The 19,380-nt window shown below is 38.8% G+C and overlaps 1 protein-coding gene across 1 annotated transcript in view; it reads left to right on the forward strand.

Moving 5' to 3' along the window:
* Positions 1-236: 236 nt before the first annotated feature.
* gdap1l1 (ganglioside induced differentiation associated protein 1-like 1) overlaps positions 237-19,380 on the forward strand; it is a 28,028-nt gene continuing 8,884 nt past the window's right edge. Inside the window, exons 1-3 of the mRNA XM_085260433.1 lie at positions 237-748; positions 9,372-9,564; positions 14,880-15,053. Of these exons, the coding sequence (XP_085116559.1) occupies positions 569-748; positions 9,372-9,564; positions 14,880-15,053 (547 nt within the window). The 5' untranslated portion in view covers positions 237-568. The remainder of the gene's footprint in view (positions 749-9,371; positions 9,565-14,879; positions 15,054-19,380) is intronic.

The raw sequence follows: 19,380 nt of genomic DNA on the forward strand, positions 1-19,380 counted from the left end.
GAGCTGCACGTCACCCACGAACTAAAGTGAGTTTGACACCATGGCCTAGTCCAAATAGTTTCCCGGTAACGGAAAGAAAAGCACTTGAAGTCCTCTGATTATTTAATGAGCTGCTCCTATAGGCAGACTACGCTCCACACAATGAAAATTTGCGTGCGTACCGTGGCCCACAGCCTCCATTGTCCTTACAGGAGCCGATTGACCTTCCACTGAAGCGCTCCCTGCGAGGGGTTTCCACGGCGCATGTTTGTGCGTAACGCATCATGTGATGTAATACGGTTACCCATCGATTTAATTGCAAGTACAGCGGCATGCTCGAGTAAGTCGGTATTTGCATATGGATTAGGGTGTGCGTGTTTTTTCCCTGGGAAGCGCGGAGCTGTCCCAAACTGATGGATGCTGTCGCTGCTGCCGCGTGAACCGGTGATGCTGCTGCGCTCGAGCCGCTGAGCTTTCTCTCTCTCTCTCTCTCTTGTTCGCTTGCTCGCTCTCTTTCCCTTTCACACACACTCTCTCTCCATCCTCTCCCTCCTCGCTCCTCTCCTCCACACGCACAAAACGCTCTGTCATGGCGTCTTCCAACCATGTTACCCCTACCAACTGTAGCTGGTGGCCCATCTCAGCCATGGATGAAGACGGCAAAATCACAGACGGGGAGGAGTGCGAAGAACCGGCGGCAGAGCCCAAACCCTTCAACAAAGACAGGCTCGTTTTGTACCACTGGACGCAATCTTTCACCTCCCAGAAGGTAAAAAAAAAAAAAAGAGCAGAGCTTGAAAATGGAGGTGGCTCCACGTCTCTTTGCATGACACGATGCTACAGCTTGGAGCTGCCTCTGTTTGTCTGCTGTGACCAAAGCGTGTTTGCATCAGTGCATGTTTGTCCTGCACATATACCTCCGGAATATGAATATCATCCTGCAGCTGGGCAGAGCTCCCGTTTGAGACGTCAACGCTGCAGCACGGGGGTCTCATTTCTTCGACAGAGAGTAGTGTGTTTGATCAATGTTCTATCATTAGTCACCGCATAGATCACCTTTCACATCTTATCTGCTTCCATCCTCGATTGACACGTTGGGGCTATTATCTGCCCATAATGCTGGTGAACGTGGTTAGGCTACTATGGGCTTTGACACATGACATCCTAAATAATTGATCAAAATGCTGTGCAAAACAAACTCCAAAGGCCATCTCCCACCTTCTGCAGCTGAATCACACCATATGTTCTTATTTTCATGCCTTCCTTCAGTCTACCTGTGATTTATTAACATGCATGCTCCCACGAAATGAGCATGTGTTTATAAAAATTTTGCATTGCCACACAAATAACTCTGAAAACATAAATGATTATCATATAGAGAATTCAGTACCATGAAGCTCCAACAATTAAACATTAAACATTTAAAAAGCATAGACTGTATGTAAAAGATGTAAAAGATGAACTCAGTCGTCATGGTATGTTTTGTCCTCATTTTGAAAGCCACGCTTCACTGTTGCTTAGGCTGGTCGTGCACCTCTCGATTTTTGTAACTCTGTGCAGGTAGCGCAGCTGATGTGGCTCGGTTGAAGACGTGAGTGTATCATTATGTCAGGTTTTACCATATTTCAATGACATATCAGTGCAAAAAGCTCAGATATTCCCAGATTATACAAAAATCCTGCACCATTTTTAAAAAGATAAAACTTTCTTGAGAAAACTTCATTTTGACTTCCACTCCTTTGCTAGCACTGAGAACACTGCAGTGAGTATGAAGCACAGCAGCAGTATAACTGTGAAACAGTTGTAGAGATGTCACCGATGACTTGTGACACAACCAATCAACTTCACAGGTCCAATGCAAAGAAACTGTTATCATTTAATTAGTGCTAAACAACAGGCTAATAATATACTGGAATTTCACACACCAGAATTGAACCATAGACTTTCTGAACAGCAGGTAAGATGCAGTATTTGTCAAATAGTGCAGCTGTGATGCACCAATAGCATAAACATGGTGGAGAGGTTCAGTTCTGTGACTCCAGTTAGCAGACAATGATTGGCGACAGCTCCTTTTGTCGTGCACACCGCCAACTCTCGTATCATGAAGCTTAGACCAAAACAGTTTCATTATCCAGGCTGAAAACATGTTTATTTGTGTATTATAGTTAGGCATTTTAACACGGGAGTCTATGGGGACTGACTCAATTTTAAAACCAGCCTCATATGGACATTAGAAGAACTGTGCTAATTAGACAATAATAGTGGTTTGGCCCACTAAGGAGGAGAATGGTACCAGTGCTACAGCTGTAAAACCATAATATTCACCTTTAGGTTCAAACTCTCTATGTGCTGGAAGAGGTTCAACCAATTCAATTCAATTCAATTCAATTCAATTCAATCTTTATTGGCAGACTTCATGTCCATAAAAACAAGACAAAAAACCCCCAAAAAAACAACACACAGACACAACACTCCCCCCCCCCCCCCCCCCCCAACACAAGGTATAAACCATTAAATATATATATATATATGTATATAAATAAGTATCTAAAACATTTGTAAAAATATAAAACCATAATATACATAAAACACAATTACTTAAAATAAATCAATAAATACACAAACACTTTAACCAGTGCTTTCTGAGACTGGATGAGTAACGGGAACCACTCAGTGTCGGATCTGTGAGTGCTAAAATTATACTGTTACTCGAACCATCCAGTCGTTCTCTAAAATTGAACATTAGCTTCCTTAAAAGTGCTTTAAAAGTCCAAACACCCACAGCTGCAAACATCTGGCTGGCACTACCACTTCTAGGTATCCTGCAAAGGATTCTCATCGCATCATTATATGCAACATGCAGCTTCTGCATGCTACATTGTTTGTAGGATGACCACAAGGGGGCAGTATATAGCGGTGTGCAATACGCTTTAAACAAAGCCACTTTAACTGGAAGTGAACAAAAGCTGAATTTGCGTGCAATAGTATTTGCCTGCACATAGAGCTTACACCGTTGTCTGTATATGTCATCATCATCATTCATTTGCTCAGTAATAATGTCAATGTCAACTGGATATGCTCTGAAGTACAGTCATTGCACTCAAAGGTGAATGCACAGCAGGGTGCACTGCCTATATAACCAAAACACAGAAGCTATTTGCAAAGCGTTGTTTATTTTATGGAAAGGGTGCTTAAAGAGTTACTTTTCTCACTAGATAAAGCCGTAGTATAACAGATTGTGGTAATTAGACATTTTTAAAAGACTTTGAGATGTTGAGTGACAGGTAGTGCCTAACTGCCACTCAAAGCAGCCATGTAATGCTTAACTGCTACAATTTACAGCAATTAATCTGATGTCACGAAGGGCAATTAGCTGTAGTCGTAAACTGCAATCTGTACCAGGCTGCAAATATGTTTATTTAAAGTGTATTTTAACATGGAAGTGGAGCTGACCTCAGGAGGCCACCAAAGCAAGACGCCGTGAGAGTTATTCAAGCTTGGACTTGGACACCAGATGATTTTGAATGATGTGGAAACTTTTGTGTTTCATTACTCATTATTGCACATCTGTCACACAAATGTGCAAGAAAACCCCTTAAGAACTTCCAGAGCTTTAGAGTTTTTATGATACTTGAAGTTTAATTTTGGATAACAAACAACTTCTTTCACATGTAAACAAACCGGAGGTGACAGCATGCAAACGCTGTAGACAAGGTGAAGGTCATGACATAATCACTTGTAATTGCATTTCTGTGTTAACACGATGAGGATATTGTTCAGTGTGAGATTTAATATGAGGACGCAGAGAAGGAAAATGCTAAAAGAACAAGCGGAGCTTTCCCTTTCCACTATCATGCTGCTTTATAGGCCACATTTATTAGATCCAGTAGTTTGAGATTTGACCCACATAAGTCATTAAACATTTGGACTTTGCTGCTCACCTTGTCACACCTGTAAATTGATGTACATGAAAAGGTAAATTGCTAAACTGCCCCTTTAAAAGTGGATTCAGCTATGCAATGGCAACTGGCATTTCATCCTTTGTCCTCATCAGCCACCATCTGTGCCTAATGTGTGCACATGGATTACATGACTATGACTAGTATCTTTGTACAGTCAGTGAGTTTTATAGATGAGTTGATGCGCATAAAAGTAAAGCTGCAACTATTTTCTTTTAAATTTTTAAATTATTCATTGGGAAAAATGAGCATTCTGATGACAACCCCTTACTGTCTGATAAACAGTGATGGCCATTTTCACTACAAGATTAATTTATTGTGAGAAATGCTTCAGTCTCTTAGGATTCTTTAAAAATTCAAGTCTCAAGATGCGATTCAACACATAGATCTACCTTTCTGTCATCATTGCATATTACTGAGGACGAAGTCAGAAATGTTGTTTAGAAACACTGTAGCACATCAGCTTTGAGTTCATGCTCAGTCTCAGGTTTGTACGTTAGTTATAAAGCTCAGGATCTCTGGCTCATGGCCACTCGAGTCTGAGCTGCTGATTGAGCTGATTGTCACTCAGCAGAGGGTAAACACCAAGCTCACTGTCATGATTATCGCCTCAGTCCTGGAGCTGGAGGAGCTGGAGTGACTCCTCGATCATGTGTGATTGTGCTGTCAGTGAACTCGCTGCCTCTTTCACAAGTAACACATGGGTTTCAGCTAAGATGCTGAAAGAAATTCGAGCAACAAACTTGCTAATGTTTACATGTACGATGTTGTATTATTGTTATGTGAGCTGAAGCATGGGATGATGGGAAGGGCCTTTATGAGATTAAGAGGCCGTGCACCTGGTTATCTGCTCCACTAGAAATTTACTGAAAATGTTACACATTAATATAACACAATTGGTCAAAATCAGTTTGTTGCACCTTTGAAAGATGTGTTATATTTAGTCAATCTTTTGTGACTTGCCAAATATGTTTTTCCACTGTATGAAAAGACAGAAATGAATCCTTTCGTAAACACAATGGCAGTGCGAGACAGGCAGCTTTTGATAAAGGAGTCACATTTTCAGCTGATCAACATTTCTCTGTGCCGACTCCATTGTCGTCAATGTGCAGGGGATTATTTACAAGCTTGTGTATACCTCAGCAAGTTTATGAGGAAGGAGACAATGTACCGTCGAACTTCTCTTGCACCACACTTTAACTTTATTGTCTTGCTTTAATATAGCTTCATATCTAGCATCACTGTAACTTTGATCCTGTGGCCCTGCACTATAATTATTTACCTCACACCAGGGATGAATTTTGAGCACAACAAATATGGTAATGATAGATACAGAAAAGGCGCAGTGACACAGAGGCCAGATGCACAGATCGATACAGCTCTGGCAACCTCAGAGTCTGCAGGGTAGAAATTTACACCTTTAGTGATGAGGCTTTAACAAACTGCTGTTTTCTTTCAGTATGGGGGGCAGTATATCATGACAGCAGTGAGTATCTGGACACTTTCTTTGAAACCTTTAACAGACACAATGCCATATTTTGCTGTGCTCTCTATTCAAGTGTAACTGTTGCAATGAGGACGTGAACACTGTCAAAGCTTATTTGATTGTCTGTTTACTACCATCAAACAGATAATCAGACAAAGGGAAACTGAAGCTATATGTACACATGATGTAAAGGAGGATAATACAGGTGGGCAACAAGAAACAGCTAAATCTGATCAAGACAAATGACACAAAGGAAGTCAAACTAAATACAAGACATAAGAGACTAACAACTAAACAGGGAATCACTAACAGAGATGACAACTTAAGAATCAAGTCAACACTCTTCTATTCTATTCAACTCAGCTTTATTCATACAGCGCCAAATCACAACAAAAGTTGTCTCGAGGTGCTTTATATTGTGAAGTAAAAACCCTACATAATACAGAGAAAGCAACAACAATCAGACAACGGCCTATGAGCTAGCACTTGGTGACATTGGGAAGGAAGAGCTTCTTTTTAAAAGCAAGAAAGTGGTGAATAAACACACAGACTGAAAAGAGGTGAGTGAAGAAAACACAGAGTGCATCATGGGAAGCCCCCAGCATCCCAGGCCTATTGCAGTGTAACTAAGGGAAGGTTCAGGGTCACCTGATCCAGCCTCGGCTCTAAGATTTGTTAAAAAGGAAAGTCTAATTATATTTGGACTGTACTGATTTATTAGAAACTCTTTTATTTATTTATTTTTAGATAGATTAAAAGTTTAAGATAGTTTGCTTTCTTTGCATTTTAACCCTTTAATGCATGAATTATGACAACCTCAATCAGGATTTTTTTCTTAAGTATTTTTATTCATCTTCACGTATGAAAAACGATTTTTCTTTTTTTTCAAACATGTACTTTTCAAAGACTTTTCAAAACGTATGTTGTCCAACAACACTATGCGTGAAAGTGATATAGGGAATCATATAATTTAGTTGTGCTTTTGACATAATGATAAAAAGCAGATTCTAATTTTGATTCTGATATAAACACCAAACATAAACTCGTGTTAAGGCTGTAATCAGACGTAAGGCTCACTGAAACTTGCATGGAAGTTTAAGTCCAGACCAGTCGTTGTATACTTACATTACTCAGAGGTTTGTCTTGTGTTGGAGAGTACCTACCCCTGAAGTAGGAGCTAAAAGAAACACCAAACCACATACAGTACGATACAAGGAATGTAAATAGTTCCTGCAAAAATAACACTAAAGATTTAAAAACAAACACAACAAAGCAAGTGCCACCTGGTTATAATGTGTTAAACGAAAGAAGCTTTTCTTAAAACTTTTTAACTCACCCACACACACACACACACACACACACACACACACACACACACACACACAGAGCTGGTCGAATTGGAGCTATTTAGTTTCTAAAATCTCATCCTCAAGGGTTGCGATAGGATTAACGCAATGAGACAAAATATAAAAATATAATTATTTTCTGGGACCTTTCTTTACCTGTTCCCAGTAAAATCCTCTGTTCTGGGACCAGGCCATATCATTTATTAAAATTCGAACTGCTGCCATTTTGAGAACGTCAAACTTGGCTTACTTGGCCCTACTATGATTAAAATGGGTGCAGCTTTGCTTTATACATTTGATCAAGTTTGGTGCATTTCAGAATGATCAAGAGCAGGTTTAGTAAAATAAATGTCAGAGTATCATTTCTGTAAGGCTGATTCCCCGCCCCCAATTTCAAGTTTGATTAGATGGATTATATCTCTTTATTACTCAGTCTGTCCTGATGGGGACAGACGTCTCTCAACAGAGCCATAGAACCTCATGTTTGTTCAGTTTGGCTCGTTAGTTGTGGAGGTTTTACTGACAGAAGAAAAATAGGACTTAAGAACTTGAGGGAGGGATTGACTGAAACAATAGTAAGACCCGGAATTTGATTAAATGTAGTCCACTATGTTCAGCCAGACAGCTGCTGTTGTGTCTCCTGAATTAATGGGTACCAGACTGCTTAATTTGTCTACTTTGTTTGTATAAGAGGAGTTTTTCACACTACAAAATACAGAAACCTAAAAATCTGTGACTTACCAACCAGTGACTTATCTATTTAAATACTGAGATTTTAAGGAAGATATGCTATGGCTAAATGGACCTGCAAAGGCTCACCAAGAAATCATATGCAGTCATAGTGTAAAGGTGCACATAAAATAATTAGCCTGTCTCTGGCAGTTTTTACATGGTTATCGCTACATTCAAGAACCCAAAAAACTTCAGACACACACATTTAGTGAAACTGAACAAAAGCTAAAACTGTGTAAAAATGCTATTTCTATGTTTTAGCTAATGTTTTTCACTCACCTGGTTCCTGACTCTGACTTTTCTGAGGTTGGCATTAATCTCAGTTGGGAATGGGCACTCGGACAGCTGTGGACACTGTGGAAAAGTAGTCCCTGTTACTTTATTCACGCTTTATGGAATTTAGGTGGTGCAATTTTAAACCTCAGTGTTAGCTGCTGTGATGTCAGCTGTAAGAGAGGGTGAAGTGCTATGCTGTCAACTAAAGCTAGCAAGCTTTGTTAGCAGGTTTCATCAATAAACTGTACAGGTGTGGTGCACAGACACAAAGGTAATAGTAACTGACAGGCTAATAAAATACCAGAAAGTGAGTTTTGAAGACTGAAAGTGAGCTTGCAGTGCCTCTCAAGCAACATTAAGCAGCGTTGAAGGCATAAACATTGTTTTAGAGGGTGTAAAATAGTGTCAAATTTTAACATAGGATTCTATGGGCCCCAGGTGCCATCAGAAGAGCAGTTTCGCATTAATCACTGCGTCATTTCATGCTGCATTCCTCTAGCAAAATATTATATCTGGCGCTAAGATGATACATGAAATTATAAAAGAAGGTGGTGGAAACGCTAATAACTAAGATCTGATTAGTGCCACAACTAGACTTTTTAAATAGTACATCGTATGTTTAAAGAAAAGTGTACTTAGATGTATTACGTAGCATCATGTCTTTGCAGTACTAACTGCTTTTCATCCCTAATAACAGCAAGCTGCAGATGAAGTTCACTTATTGTATTGTGTAAGAGGAGTGAATTTTATGCTTCCCAAGCAGCTGAACTACTTGGCATCATTGCTAAGAAGTGACTAATAATATTATGTAACTCTCGATGCAACGGTGACTGTGTTATTGTGGGTATCATCCAGGGACAGCTCAGCAGTATAACACAGGGACCTGAAATATTTGGCGGTTTTATATAGAAGTCCCTGATTTAGTGTTTCTTTTCCACGCTGATGGAGATATAAAAGGCTTAGTTTTTTTCTTTTTTTTGACATTTCAGTTGCATGCATCGATTTGTTCCTGGTGTCCAAAACCACTGGTCCTGCTGTAATTACTATGCTTATTTTACTACATTCTTTAGGTTTATTTCATTACACCATGTCTGGCCGTGTTCAGCAAAATTCCCATTTTGTCGTTCCGCCAAATGTAGCACTTTATGCCTCAAGTGTCATCTTCTTTCATTAATCTTATTCCCAGTAATAGCTCTCCATGGACCTTGGCTTATCCTTCATGCTGTTAGTAATGTATCCTGATTGTCCTGGATTTTTTTCTCAAACTCTAGCACCCTGTGTATCTCATTAGCTTGGCAGACCACACAAACAACCAGCTCTCTCTACAGTACAGCAATTTGCAATGTAATGAACTGAGCGGAAGCTTTTAGTGAGTTTAATTTTACATTTGTTTTTTTTGTTGTGCAGTTTTTTTGTTGTGCAGTTTTTTTTTCTTAAACCAAAAATGGATGAAATGTCCTCTTATTTTGTCTTCATAGTCTAGTAACAAATTGCAAATGTTCACCCACTGAATATATTTCCAGACATACATGTTGTGATTAAATAAAAAAACAGGGGATGTGTTTGGACTAATCACGTCCTTTGTAATTTCAGGTACGGCTCGTCATTAATGAGAAGGGTCTTGTCTGTGAGGAGAGGGATGTGAGCTTGCCACTGCAGGAGCACAAGGAGCCCTGGTTCATGAGGCTGAACCTGGGCGAGGAGGTGCCCGTCTTCCTCCATGGAGACACCATCATTAGTGACTACAACCAGATTATAGATTACATGGAGAAAACCTTTGTGGGAGGTAGGACAATGCTGTCTTTCTTTTCTCTTGTTTAAAGATGGCAGAGTCATTTCCACTTGCATATTTTCATTATTTTCATTCATGCTCCATTAGAGAAGCGTTGCATAATTCATAGTTCAAAATAATCCCTATTTATCATGTATTATTAATCTGGTGCTTGCTGTGGCCGTTCAGTTCTCCTGCTTACTGTCTGAAAAACACTGTTTTAGCTCCTTTTGCTCTCACTTTAAAACTTTCTTTTTATTGGCTTCCCTTCATAAACAAAAACAAAAGATTTTGGCAGTAGGTTGATTGGGCTTCTGTAGTCACTGCTAAAGCTTGAAGAAACATCCCCTCTCTCTGACGTCACACAGAGCTATGGGTAGAAAAAATGCTTTTTCTCTCAGTGATAATCACTTACAAAGACCTTGTTATTTAAAACTGGCCATATGAGCATCCACCATGATAACAGTAACTATATAATAGAGGAATAAGGAAGCTGCATAGGTCCCACTTAACTTACAAGCATCCTTTCTATAGCAGGAAAAATCATCTTTACGCTGCACTGCAAAAAAACCCCCAAGTTCTTTTCATTTCCATATCTTCCTCATGGATCATTAATGGGTCTAGATGCTATTTGTCTGGACGTAGCTTTAGCCTCTCTATTTTATCTTGACATATTTATGTAGCCATCAAGTGCATGTTTGAGGCCCTTTTACAGAGATCTACTTTTTAAAGAGTCCACCAGAGAGAGAGTTGTTAACCAGTAAAATTCGTTATGTTTACTAGCTAATTGTACCAAGTTAGACTATAAAAATTGGTACTGTAGTATTCAAAGCCGGCTCATTGCATGTGTGCTGCACTCCTCGTTTTTGCATTAGTCCACCTATACCAGACTAATTCATCTCAACCGCCGCCTCGTGCTCTGCCAAAGGTTTGTGATCTGTAATCACCAATAAAGATGAGGATGAGTATTTGTAATTCTGATGTAAGCCACCTCTGTGAGTTACCAGCTGTACAGGTTAAGTGGGTGTAAAAACTGAAGGCAGCAAAAATTCCAGCAGAAGTTTAACCTAGCAGACGGAGATTGATTACACATGTGGCATCTCAATCAGTGCTGCCACACCACTAACTGCAGTACTAAGATGAATCTGGTATAAAAATTTGACCCAGTTTAGAGCTTTTACGAAACTATTCATAGAGGCCAAAACTGCTTTTTGTATCAAGCTATAAACATATTTTAAAATGCTGTAAAGTCAGGCCTTTTAACATGAGAGTCTATTACGAAGAATTTGCATTTGGGGTCAACTTAAGGTGGACATTTTAGAAACTTTAACTTTTGGCACTTGTATGTTGGCTTCATTTTTCACTCCTAGAGGCTGTTTGTTTGTTATAAACACAACCCAACCGGTCGCGGCAGATGGTTGATACTCCCTGAAGTCTTCAGCTGGAGGTTTGTTCCTGCTAAAAGGGAGTTTTTCCTCCCTACTGTCACCGCCTGCTTGCTCATAGGGGGGTTGTCTGATTGTTGTTGTTTTTTTTCTGAATTATTGTAGGGTCTTTAACGTACAATAGAAAGCACCTTGGGGCAATTGATGTTGTGATTTAAGAAAATGTAATAAAATTCACTTGAAATTAAAGTATATCGGCCCTATAAGGGGGCGGGATATGCAACACAGGGGATTCTTCTTCTTCATCTCTCTCTTATATCTCTGACTAGAGCTATAGAAAATTTGAGGCCTCATTCGCCCAGTTTGTGAAGCTGGAGTGACAAAGACTGTTGGAAGCCATTGGAGGCCATCTGTTTTCTTTGTGCAGACTGTGTCAGTGCATACTATAATGTGAAACTGTAACTCATTGCATCAACGTCTTTGCACCAATGTCACTGAGACGATCCTTGCTGATTAGATTAGACAAAATTGGAGTGACCCCTTGGGGAACATTTGTGGCACTCACAAACGAGACACAGATATAAACACAAGAGACATAATTTAATGATTGAAACAAAAAGTCCATCAAAGCTATATTTAGAGAAGCGGCATCTGTAGCTGTGAAGTTGTGATGGGTATGGAGGAACGTACGCTGTGAGGTAATGACTGAGATTCAGACTCTTGAGCTTGAAAAGGAGGCAACTGGATTTCTTTACATGTTTGAAGACATTTTGAAGACATCTAAAAAGTTTCTTCAGTTCTAAAACAAGTGGCAGAGAGTCCCAGGTAATAAACCCTTAAAAGGTGTCCTGACCCTCTTGGATAAGAGGTTAAATGTGTTCAAAAACCTAGAGAAGGACAGTTGCCTTCTTTTTAGGCTCTCAAGACTGCCATGGCCTGGATGACTGAGAGCCTACACAGACATTCGGGCTTGGCAAACATGCAGCTCAAAGAATAAGCAAATGTTAAGAAGCATACACTGAATCCTGTTATCTGTGTTGTGCTGTAGTATCTGTAGGTGGCACGTTCTATAGGATTATCAGCTGAGAGATTATGTAACAAACTGGGAGCCTCAGATCAGAAAATGCCTGGGGACATAGGTCTGTAACTGAAAAACTTCATGGCTTTCCTGCTTAGTTAGTGCTCACATGTCTAGAGCAGCGCCTAGAGCTTTGAATTCAACAGCAGAAGATCTGGTTCACTGCTTGCTCAGTAATAAAAGGCTAGAGTGCATAAGCTGACCCCAGGGTCTGATGATCTCATTCAGCTAACTTCATTTTAGTCTTTTGATAGTGTGCTAATAACTTGTTTTGGAGCAAGTTAGTCATAGAGATATAAAATCATTCATCAGTCTCCAGTTATACTCTAATAATTTAGTTAAGCTGTTATTGTTGCATTTTTTGGTTTTGTTTATTTTGTCTACTGAATGTCAAACAAGTCTGATGCATGTTTTATCCAGAAGCTTTCATCCAGGAGTCAATTTGAGGGGATGAGTTACAGGCATGCTTTTTCTCTGCCTTTAAATCCCTAATGAAACCTGGCAACGTGGGCTGCAGCTGGTCTGCAAAGTGCAGATTTCTCAGAAACGGGAGGCATATGCAGTGTGGAGCAGTGGCAACAGTTTTACAGTGTTGTTGAGGCACAGCAGGGCAAAAGCTGTTTGCAAAAAGATGTCAATCATCGCCCGAGTTGTTCTTATATATTTGTCATGCTCATTGTGAACATGTATGAACTCAGTCGGGAAGTTGCTTGACAGTTTGCTGCTAATTTAATCTTTCCATCACCAGTGCTGCAGCAGACTTCCTGCAGAGAACCACTGCAGGACATGCCCAGGTCAGCATGCAGGTCCAGAGACTGATTACTCAGCTCTCTGGAGCTCAGCCACGTGCAGCTCAACCCTCCTTCAGCTTCTCCTCATCGTCAAGCACCCATCTGATTATCTCTGTCTTGTCAGCGATGCCTTCCCTGCATGTGGCTGGCTGTGACCCTGCAGAAAGATAAAAGCTCCCTCTGTTCTGCACTTTCAGTACCGAATCTCAGCAGCAGGTCATTATGCTGAACACCATCGCTCCCAGCCAGGCGCTGCGCTGTCAGACACGAGAATTAGGGCAGCAAAATGTAAAAGCGGGATCTCTCTGAGGTAGTAAAAGTTGTTGGAAGTGTTTTTATGTGTGTTAAGGTGCAAACAGACTGTAGAGTTCATCTTATTATTTTTTCAAACCCACGTTGTGCAGCATAGTTAGAATAAACTGGACTTACAGCCTGAAAATGTGATGAAAGTATTTTGTTTTAATAAAGCTTATGTTTGCAGGCCATTTTAGATGTTTACAGTAGCTATAAGGATAGACAATATAAAACATTTTAATATGATAGCAGGCAGAAAAAATCCACTCTTAAATTCTGGTAACAAAATATTTGGCACATGTTGATAATCAGTCTTTAACAGGAAACAAAATCAACATGCCTCACGTGCTTCCCTGTCGCTGTGTGAGGAGGACCTGCCTGAGCTAAAGTCACTAAAAGAGAAAACTCTCCAAACAACTCGACTCCTCTTTGGGTCACAAGTTATTTTGGAGTCTCTGGGCTCTTTTTTTAATCCTCCAGGTTGGTGTTTTTTTTGCCATCATTAACTTAGTGTTTTAAAAACAGGTGTAAAAGAGAAAAACTACATACTCACGGGATATAATCATGAGTCTATTCCAGATTACCTTCATTTATGTTTATTCTGTGAACATAATTTATAAAACGGAGTTAATGTTTTATTCATTTTGACCTGACAGTAGCGACCGAGAGAATATAGTTACCAGGAACTGGAACCAAGGTCTTTTTGCAAGCAGAGTCCTGTATGCCTTTAAAAAGTATGTAGGCTTAAAGCATCTCCAAGTTGTCTTGGATGGAGAAGGTACCTCCATCTTTTATATTTTCTTAGCAACAAAGCCTTAATAAGCTGTTGGATGAAAACTTGATGAGAGTGAAATCCATCTTTTCTGCAACTGTCTGCAAGAAAGTCTATAATAATTCACGATCATAATAATAATAATAATAATAATAATAATAATAATAATAATAATAATAATGCAGCTTTTTTCTTGTAACGGCAGGTAAGCAGAACAGATTGAGTCAGTAGGCGGATGATGTAACAAAGTTATGGAGTCTAATTACAGTGTTAATGTTTAATTTGTGTTTTTGTTGATCTGGAACGGGAATTTAATCTCATGTGGTTATACCAGGGGTGGGCAACTCCAGGGTTCGAGGGCCGGTGTCCTGCAGGTTTTAGATGTCACCCCGGGTCTACACACCTGAATCAAATGATTAGTCCATTACCAGGCGCCTGGAGAACTTCAAGACATGTTGAGGAGGTAATTTAGCCATTTAAATCAGCGGTGTTTGACCAAGGACACATCTAAAACCTGCAGGACACCGTCACTTGAGGCCCGGGGTTGCCTACCTTTGGGTTATACCATAGTCTAGTGTTTTCACTCAACATAAATTGTTGTTGATCTTGTTGTTCCCTTCACCTGAAGGATGAACTGGTTAGATTTTGGTAATCAAGGTCACTGTGACCTCACCTCCAGCCCTAACATCTGTATCATTTCTGAAAGCTCAGTATGTCAGGAACACTTTCAGGGATTTTCTTTACATTTGGCACAAACATGTACTTGGGGGTGACGGGTCCTCCACCTGTTACCAGGTTACCATGTTGTGTGTCTGACAGCTGAATCTGGCACAACTGTGTTATTCTGGGTTTGTGTGGTTGCTTAGAGACCTTGGGGGTTTTGGACAGATTAAGAAAAAGTCCACAGAATAATGCTCTGCAGCATGTAATTATGATTCACTACATTTTGCCCAGTTTGTATTCCTGTAAAAATGTTTTCTCTTTTTCATGCTCTTGTCTTACTCACACAGACACAGTGGCTCAGCTGATCCCTGACGCAGACTCGCCTCTCTACGATCGTGTGCAGCAGTACCGTCAGCTACTGGATGGTCTGCCCATGGATGCGTACACACATGGCTGCATCCTTCATCCAGAGCTCACGACTGACTCTATGATCCCAAAGTACGCCACAGCAGAAATACGTAGTAAGTGAAGCCAGCTCACTGCACTGCGGAGGCACGAATGCTCGTATTTTAGCATCTTTGGGAATTACAAAACAGCTTGTGTTACTTAGAGAATGGTTTTTGGGTTGTTTATTTTGCAAACATAGTGTAAGGTCAATAGAAGAAATAAAGGATCCCTTTTAATCAAATGCATTTTTATTGTATTTTGAGATGTCTATAAACATTCCTATAGCTCTTGACAGTTAGATTGCCTCCCTGCTTTGTGAGTGCAGATTTGATTTTCTTGTGAATAACAAATTTATTCAGTGTTAGAAAAGTTCAGGTTCCTCCAATATTTAAGATGTAAGAAATAAGAAGCATTGTTTCAAATTTTCAAGTAAGTTTTTTATTTTTTGTTTTCACATCAGTTTTGATTCAGTTAATTTTAACAGATTAAGTAAATACCTTTACAACAGCAGTCCCCAACCCCCAGGCCTCGGACCGGTACTGGTCCGTGAGTCATTTGGTACTGGGCCGCGAGAGTTGAGGCTCAGGTGTGAAATGTGTGGTTTTCAGGGTTTTTATTGGTTTTCAGCGTTATTTTGTTATCGTTTTGATCGTTAACTCGGTTTTCCTGAGTTTTTTCATGTGTGTTATGAATAAATCTTTTTTTTTTCGGTACCGGTACTAGTTTTATTTTGTTGTATTTATCTGCAACACCTTAAAGGCCGGTCCGTGAAAATATTGTCGGGCATAAACCGGTCCGTGGCGCAAAAACGGTTGGGGACCGCTGCTTTACAAGACAGTTGATAGCTAGATCAGCTGTTTTCATCTGTGTTACGTCAGCTGACCTTCTGCTGCTTCTGTAGCCGCTTATTTAAAGGACAAACATACATCACAAAGACTGACCTGCGTTTAATTCAGAACTATAGAAGAGGTAAATCTCAAGCTACATCCTGAAAGTTCACAAAGAGATTTAAAATAAATGAACAAAAACAAACAGGAAAGAAGTGCAGATTTAATGAAATGTGCAAAAATAAATGGAAATACAGGATGTTGTTTGAGGTAAAAAACAACTCTATAACCGGAAAGTCAAAACCATCTTTATCTTCATTATGCTCTGACCTCTCTGAGGCAAGCTTTTGTGTAATGTCTTGAAGTAATCGTCAGAAACAGTTCTTCAGGCTTCCCGAAGGAGATTCAAGTTCTTCTTAGGAGCTTCCTTTTCTTCCAATATCTGTCAAGATGATCCCATTACTTCAGTAACTTTAATCTGAAAAGAAAACATTTATCAAATTTGACTAAAGGACAGACACAGCTCTCTGTCCATTCAGGTCAGTTATGTGAAAAAGCCAAAATAGCTTTAACCGACCAAACCTTTGTTCCCCAAAAAAGGTACAATATGAAGACTGTCTGATCTCCTCACGAAAAACTGAGCAAGACTTCAGGGTCTTTCCAGAAACAGGATGATTTGCAAATTTTAGCAACTGAGTCCACTCGAGTGTGTGTAGCACAAAGGCACGCAGTGTCCATAGAATCACAGTGTTCACTGACTCAGTTTAATTTAATGTGACAGAGGGCTCTGCTCCATTTCACAATGCATGTTCACACACGTTTAATATCTGAATAGATACATGTGGGTCTGCAGGTGTGTGTGTCTGTGTGTGTGGTGAGTTAATGATATATTTTTGTCCCTTTTGTTATTTCTAAGATATTACATTTATCAATTAATACAGAGTGAAAAGGTCAAATTATAAAAAAAGGCTCCACAATAAAAGCAAAAATGCTTCCTTCTAGAGTTTGAATGAAAACAACAGAATTTCAATGAAAACAACAGAATTTGAGAACAAACAATGGAATTTGAATGAAAACAACAGAATTTGAATTAAAAGAACAGAATTTGATCAAAAACCAAAGAATTTGCATGAAAACAATGGAATTTGAATGAAAACAATGGAATTTGAATGAAAACAATGGAATTTGCATGAAAACAATGGAATTTGAATGAAAACAATGGAATTTGAATGAAAACAATGGAATTTGAATGAAAACAACGGAATTTGAATGAAAACAACAGAATTAAAATGAAAATGTCGGAATTTGAACGAAAACAACAGAATTTGAGAACAAACAATGGAATTTGAATTAAAAGAACAGAATTTGATCAAAAACCAAAGAATTTGCATGAAAACAACGGAATTTGAAAACAAACAACGGAATTTGAATTAAAAGAACAGAATTTGATCAAAAACCAAAGAATTTGCATGAAAACAACGGAATTTTGGAACAAACAATGGAATTTGAATGAAAACAATGGAATTTGAATGAAAAGAACAGAATTTGAATGAAAACAACGGAATTTGAATGAAAACAACGGAATTTGAATGAAAACAATGGAAGTTTAAAACAAACAACAGAATTATAATGAAAACAACAGAATTAAAATGAAAATGTCGGAATTTGAACGAAAACAACAGAATTTGAGAACAAACAATGGAATTTGAACGAAAACAACGGAGTTAGAATGTACAGAACAGAGTTTGAATGAAAGCAACAGAATTCTACAACGAACAATAGAATTTGAATAAAAAGAGTAGAATTAGAATTAAAACAACAGCATTTAAATGAAAACAACGGAATTTCAATGAAATGAACGAAATTAGAATGAAAACGACGGAATTTGAGAACAAACAAAAGAATTTGCATGAAAACAACAGAATTAGAATGGAAACAACGGAATTTGAATGAAAACAAAATTTGAATGAAAAGAACAGAATTTGATCAAAAACCAAAGAATTTGCATGAAAACAACAGAATTTGAACGAAAACAACGGAATTTGAAAACAAACAACAGAATTTGAATGAAAACAACGGAATTAGAATGTATAAAACAGAGTTTGAATGAAAGCAACAGAATTCTAAAACAAACAATAGAATTTGAATAAAAAGAGTAGAATTAGAATGAAAACAACGGAATTTCAATGAAAAGAATGGAATTAGAATGAAATGAATAGAATTTGAATGAAAACAACGAAATTAGAATGAACAGACCAGAATTTGAATCAAAACAATGGAATTAGAATGAAAAGAACATAATTTGAATGAAAACAACGGAATTTGAATGAGCACAACAGAATTTGAATGAAAACAATGGAAGTTTAAAACAAACAACAGAATTAGGGATAGCCTTAAGTGGTAAGCATTCAACAAGGTGCTAGAAACATTCTCTCATCCCAACTGGTCGCAGCAGATGGCCGCCCCTCCCTGAGCCTGGTTCTGTCAAAGGTTTGTTCCTGTAAGAGGGGAGTTTTTCCTTCCCACTGTCGCCAAAGTGCTTGCTCATAGGGGATCATATGATTGTTCCTAAAATAAATGCAAATTCATGATGTGAGTCCCCTGCTCCGTCACATCTCAAAGGTGCTCCATTGGACTGAGATCTGCTCACTCTGGAATACAGTTACACTTATTATCAGTGTTGTTCAAGTTACTTGAAAAAAGTAATCAGTAACTAATTACTGATTACTTCCCCAAAAAAGTAAACCTGTTACTTTACTGATTACTTATTTTCAAAAGTAATAAATTACTTAGTTAATTAGTTACTTTTTAAAAACACAATTTACAACCTGAATAGGCGATAAAGCGATAGATCTTTCAGCCCAATTCTACTTTTTCTGCATAATCCATCATACAAAAATTTATCAAATGGAAAAGTCTCTTTTTTTAAACTTGTTTTATCAGTTTTAATTTTTTAACTTTATGCATCAAGCAAAAAATGAAATTATATGCACCATTCTCTGACTTGAAGAAATTAGTTTAACATTTAAACCTATTTTCTGCACATTCCATGTGTTACATGTAACGCGTTACTGTCCATCTCTGCTTATTATGAACTCATGAACTTAACTTAATATGCATGAAGCCACTGCACTCTGTGTATACTCTGGTTATGAATGGATGGATATGGTCAGCAACAATACTCAGAAAGGCTTGGTATTTAAATTTGGTACTAAAGAGCCCACAGTATACCAAGAAAATAACACCCACATCATTGCACCACCAGCAACCTGAACTGTTAATACAAGGCAAGATGGATCAGTGTTTTCACGTTTACACCAAATTTTTACCCTATTGTCCAAATCTTGCAGCAGAAATCAAAACACATAAGTCCAGGAAACATTTTGCCAGTCCAATTCTGGTGAAGCCATGTGAATTGTATCCTCAAATTCTTGTTCTTGGCTCACATGAGCAGGGCCAGGTGTGGTCTTCTTCTGCTGCTGCCCATCTGCTTCAAAGTTTGATACATTCTGTGTTCAGAGGTGGTCTTATGCATACCGTGGTGTTAACAAGTGGTTATTTGAGTTTCTTTTGC

This window comes from Mchenga conophoros, linkage group LG20, assembly GCF_057382185.1.
Source record: "Mchenga conophoros isolate Kocher_MC1m ecotype Shallow Benthic linkage group LG20, M_conophoros_male_GT1.1, whole genome shotgun sequence".
Taxonomy (NCBI): Eukaryota; Metazoa; Chordata; class Actinopteri; order Cichliformes; family Cichlidae; genus Mchenga; species Mchenga conophoros.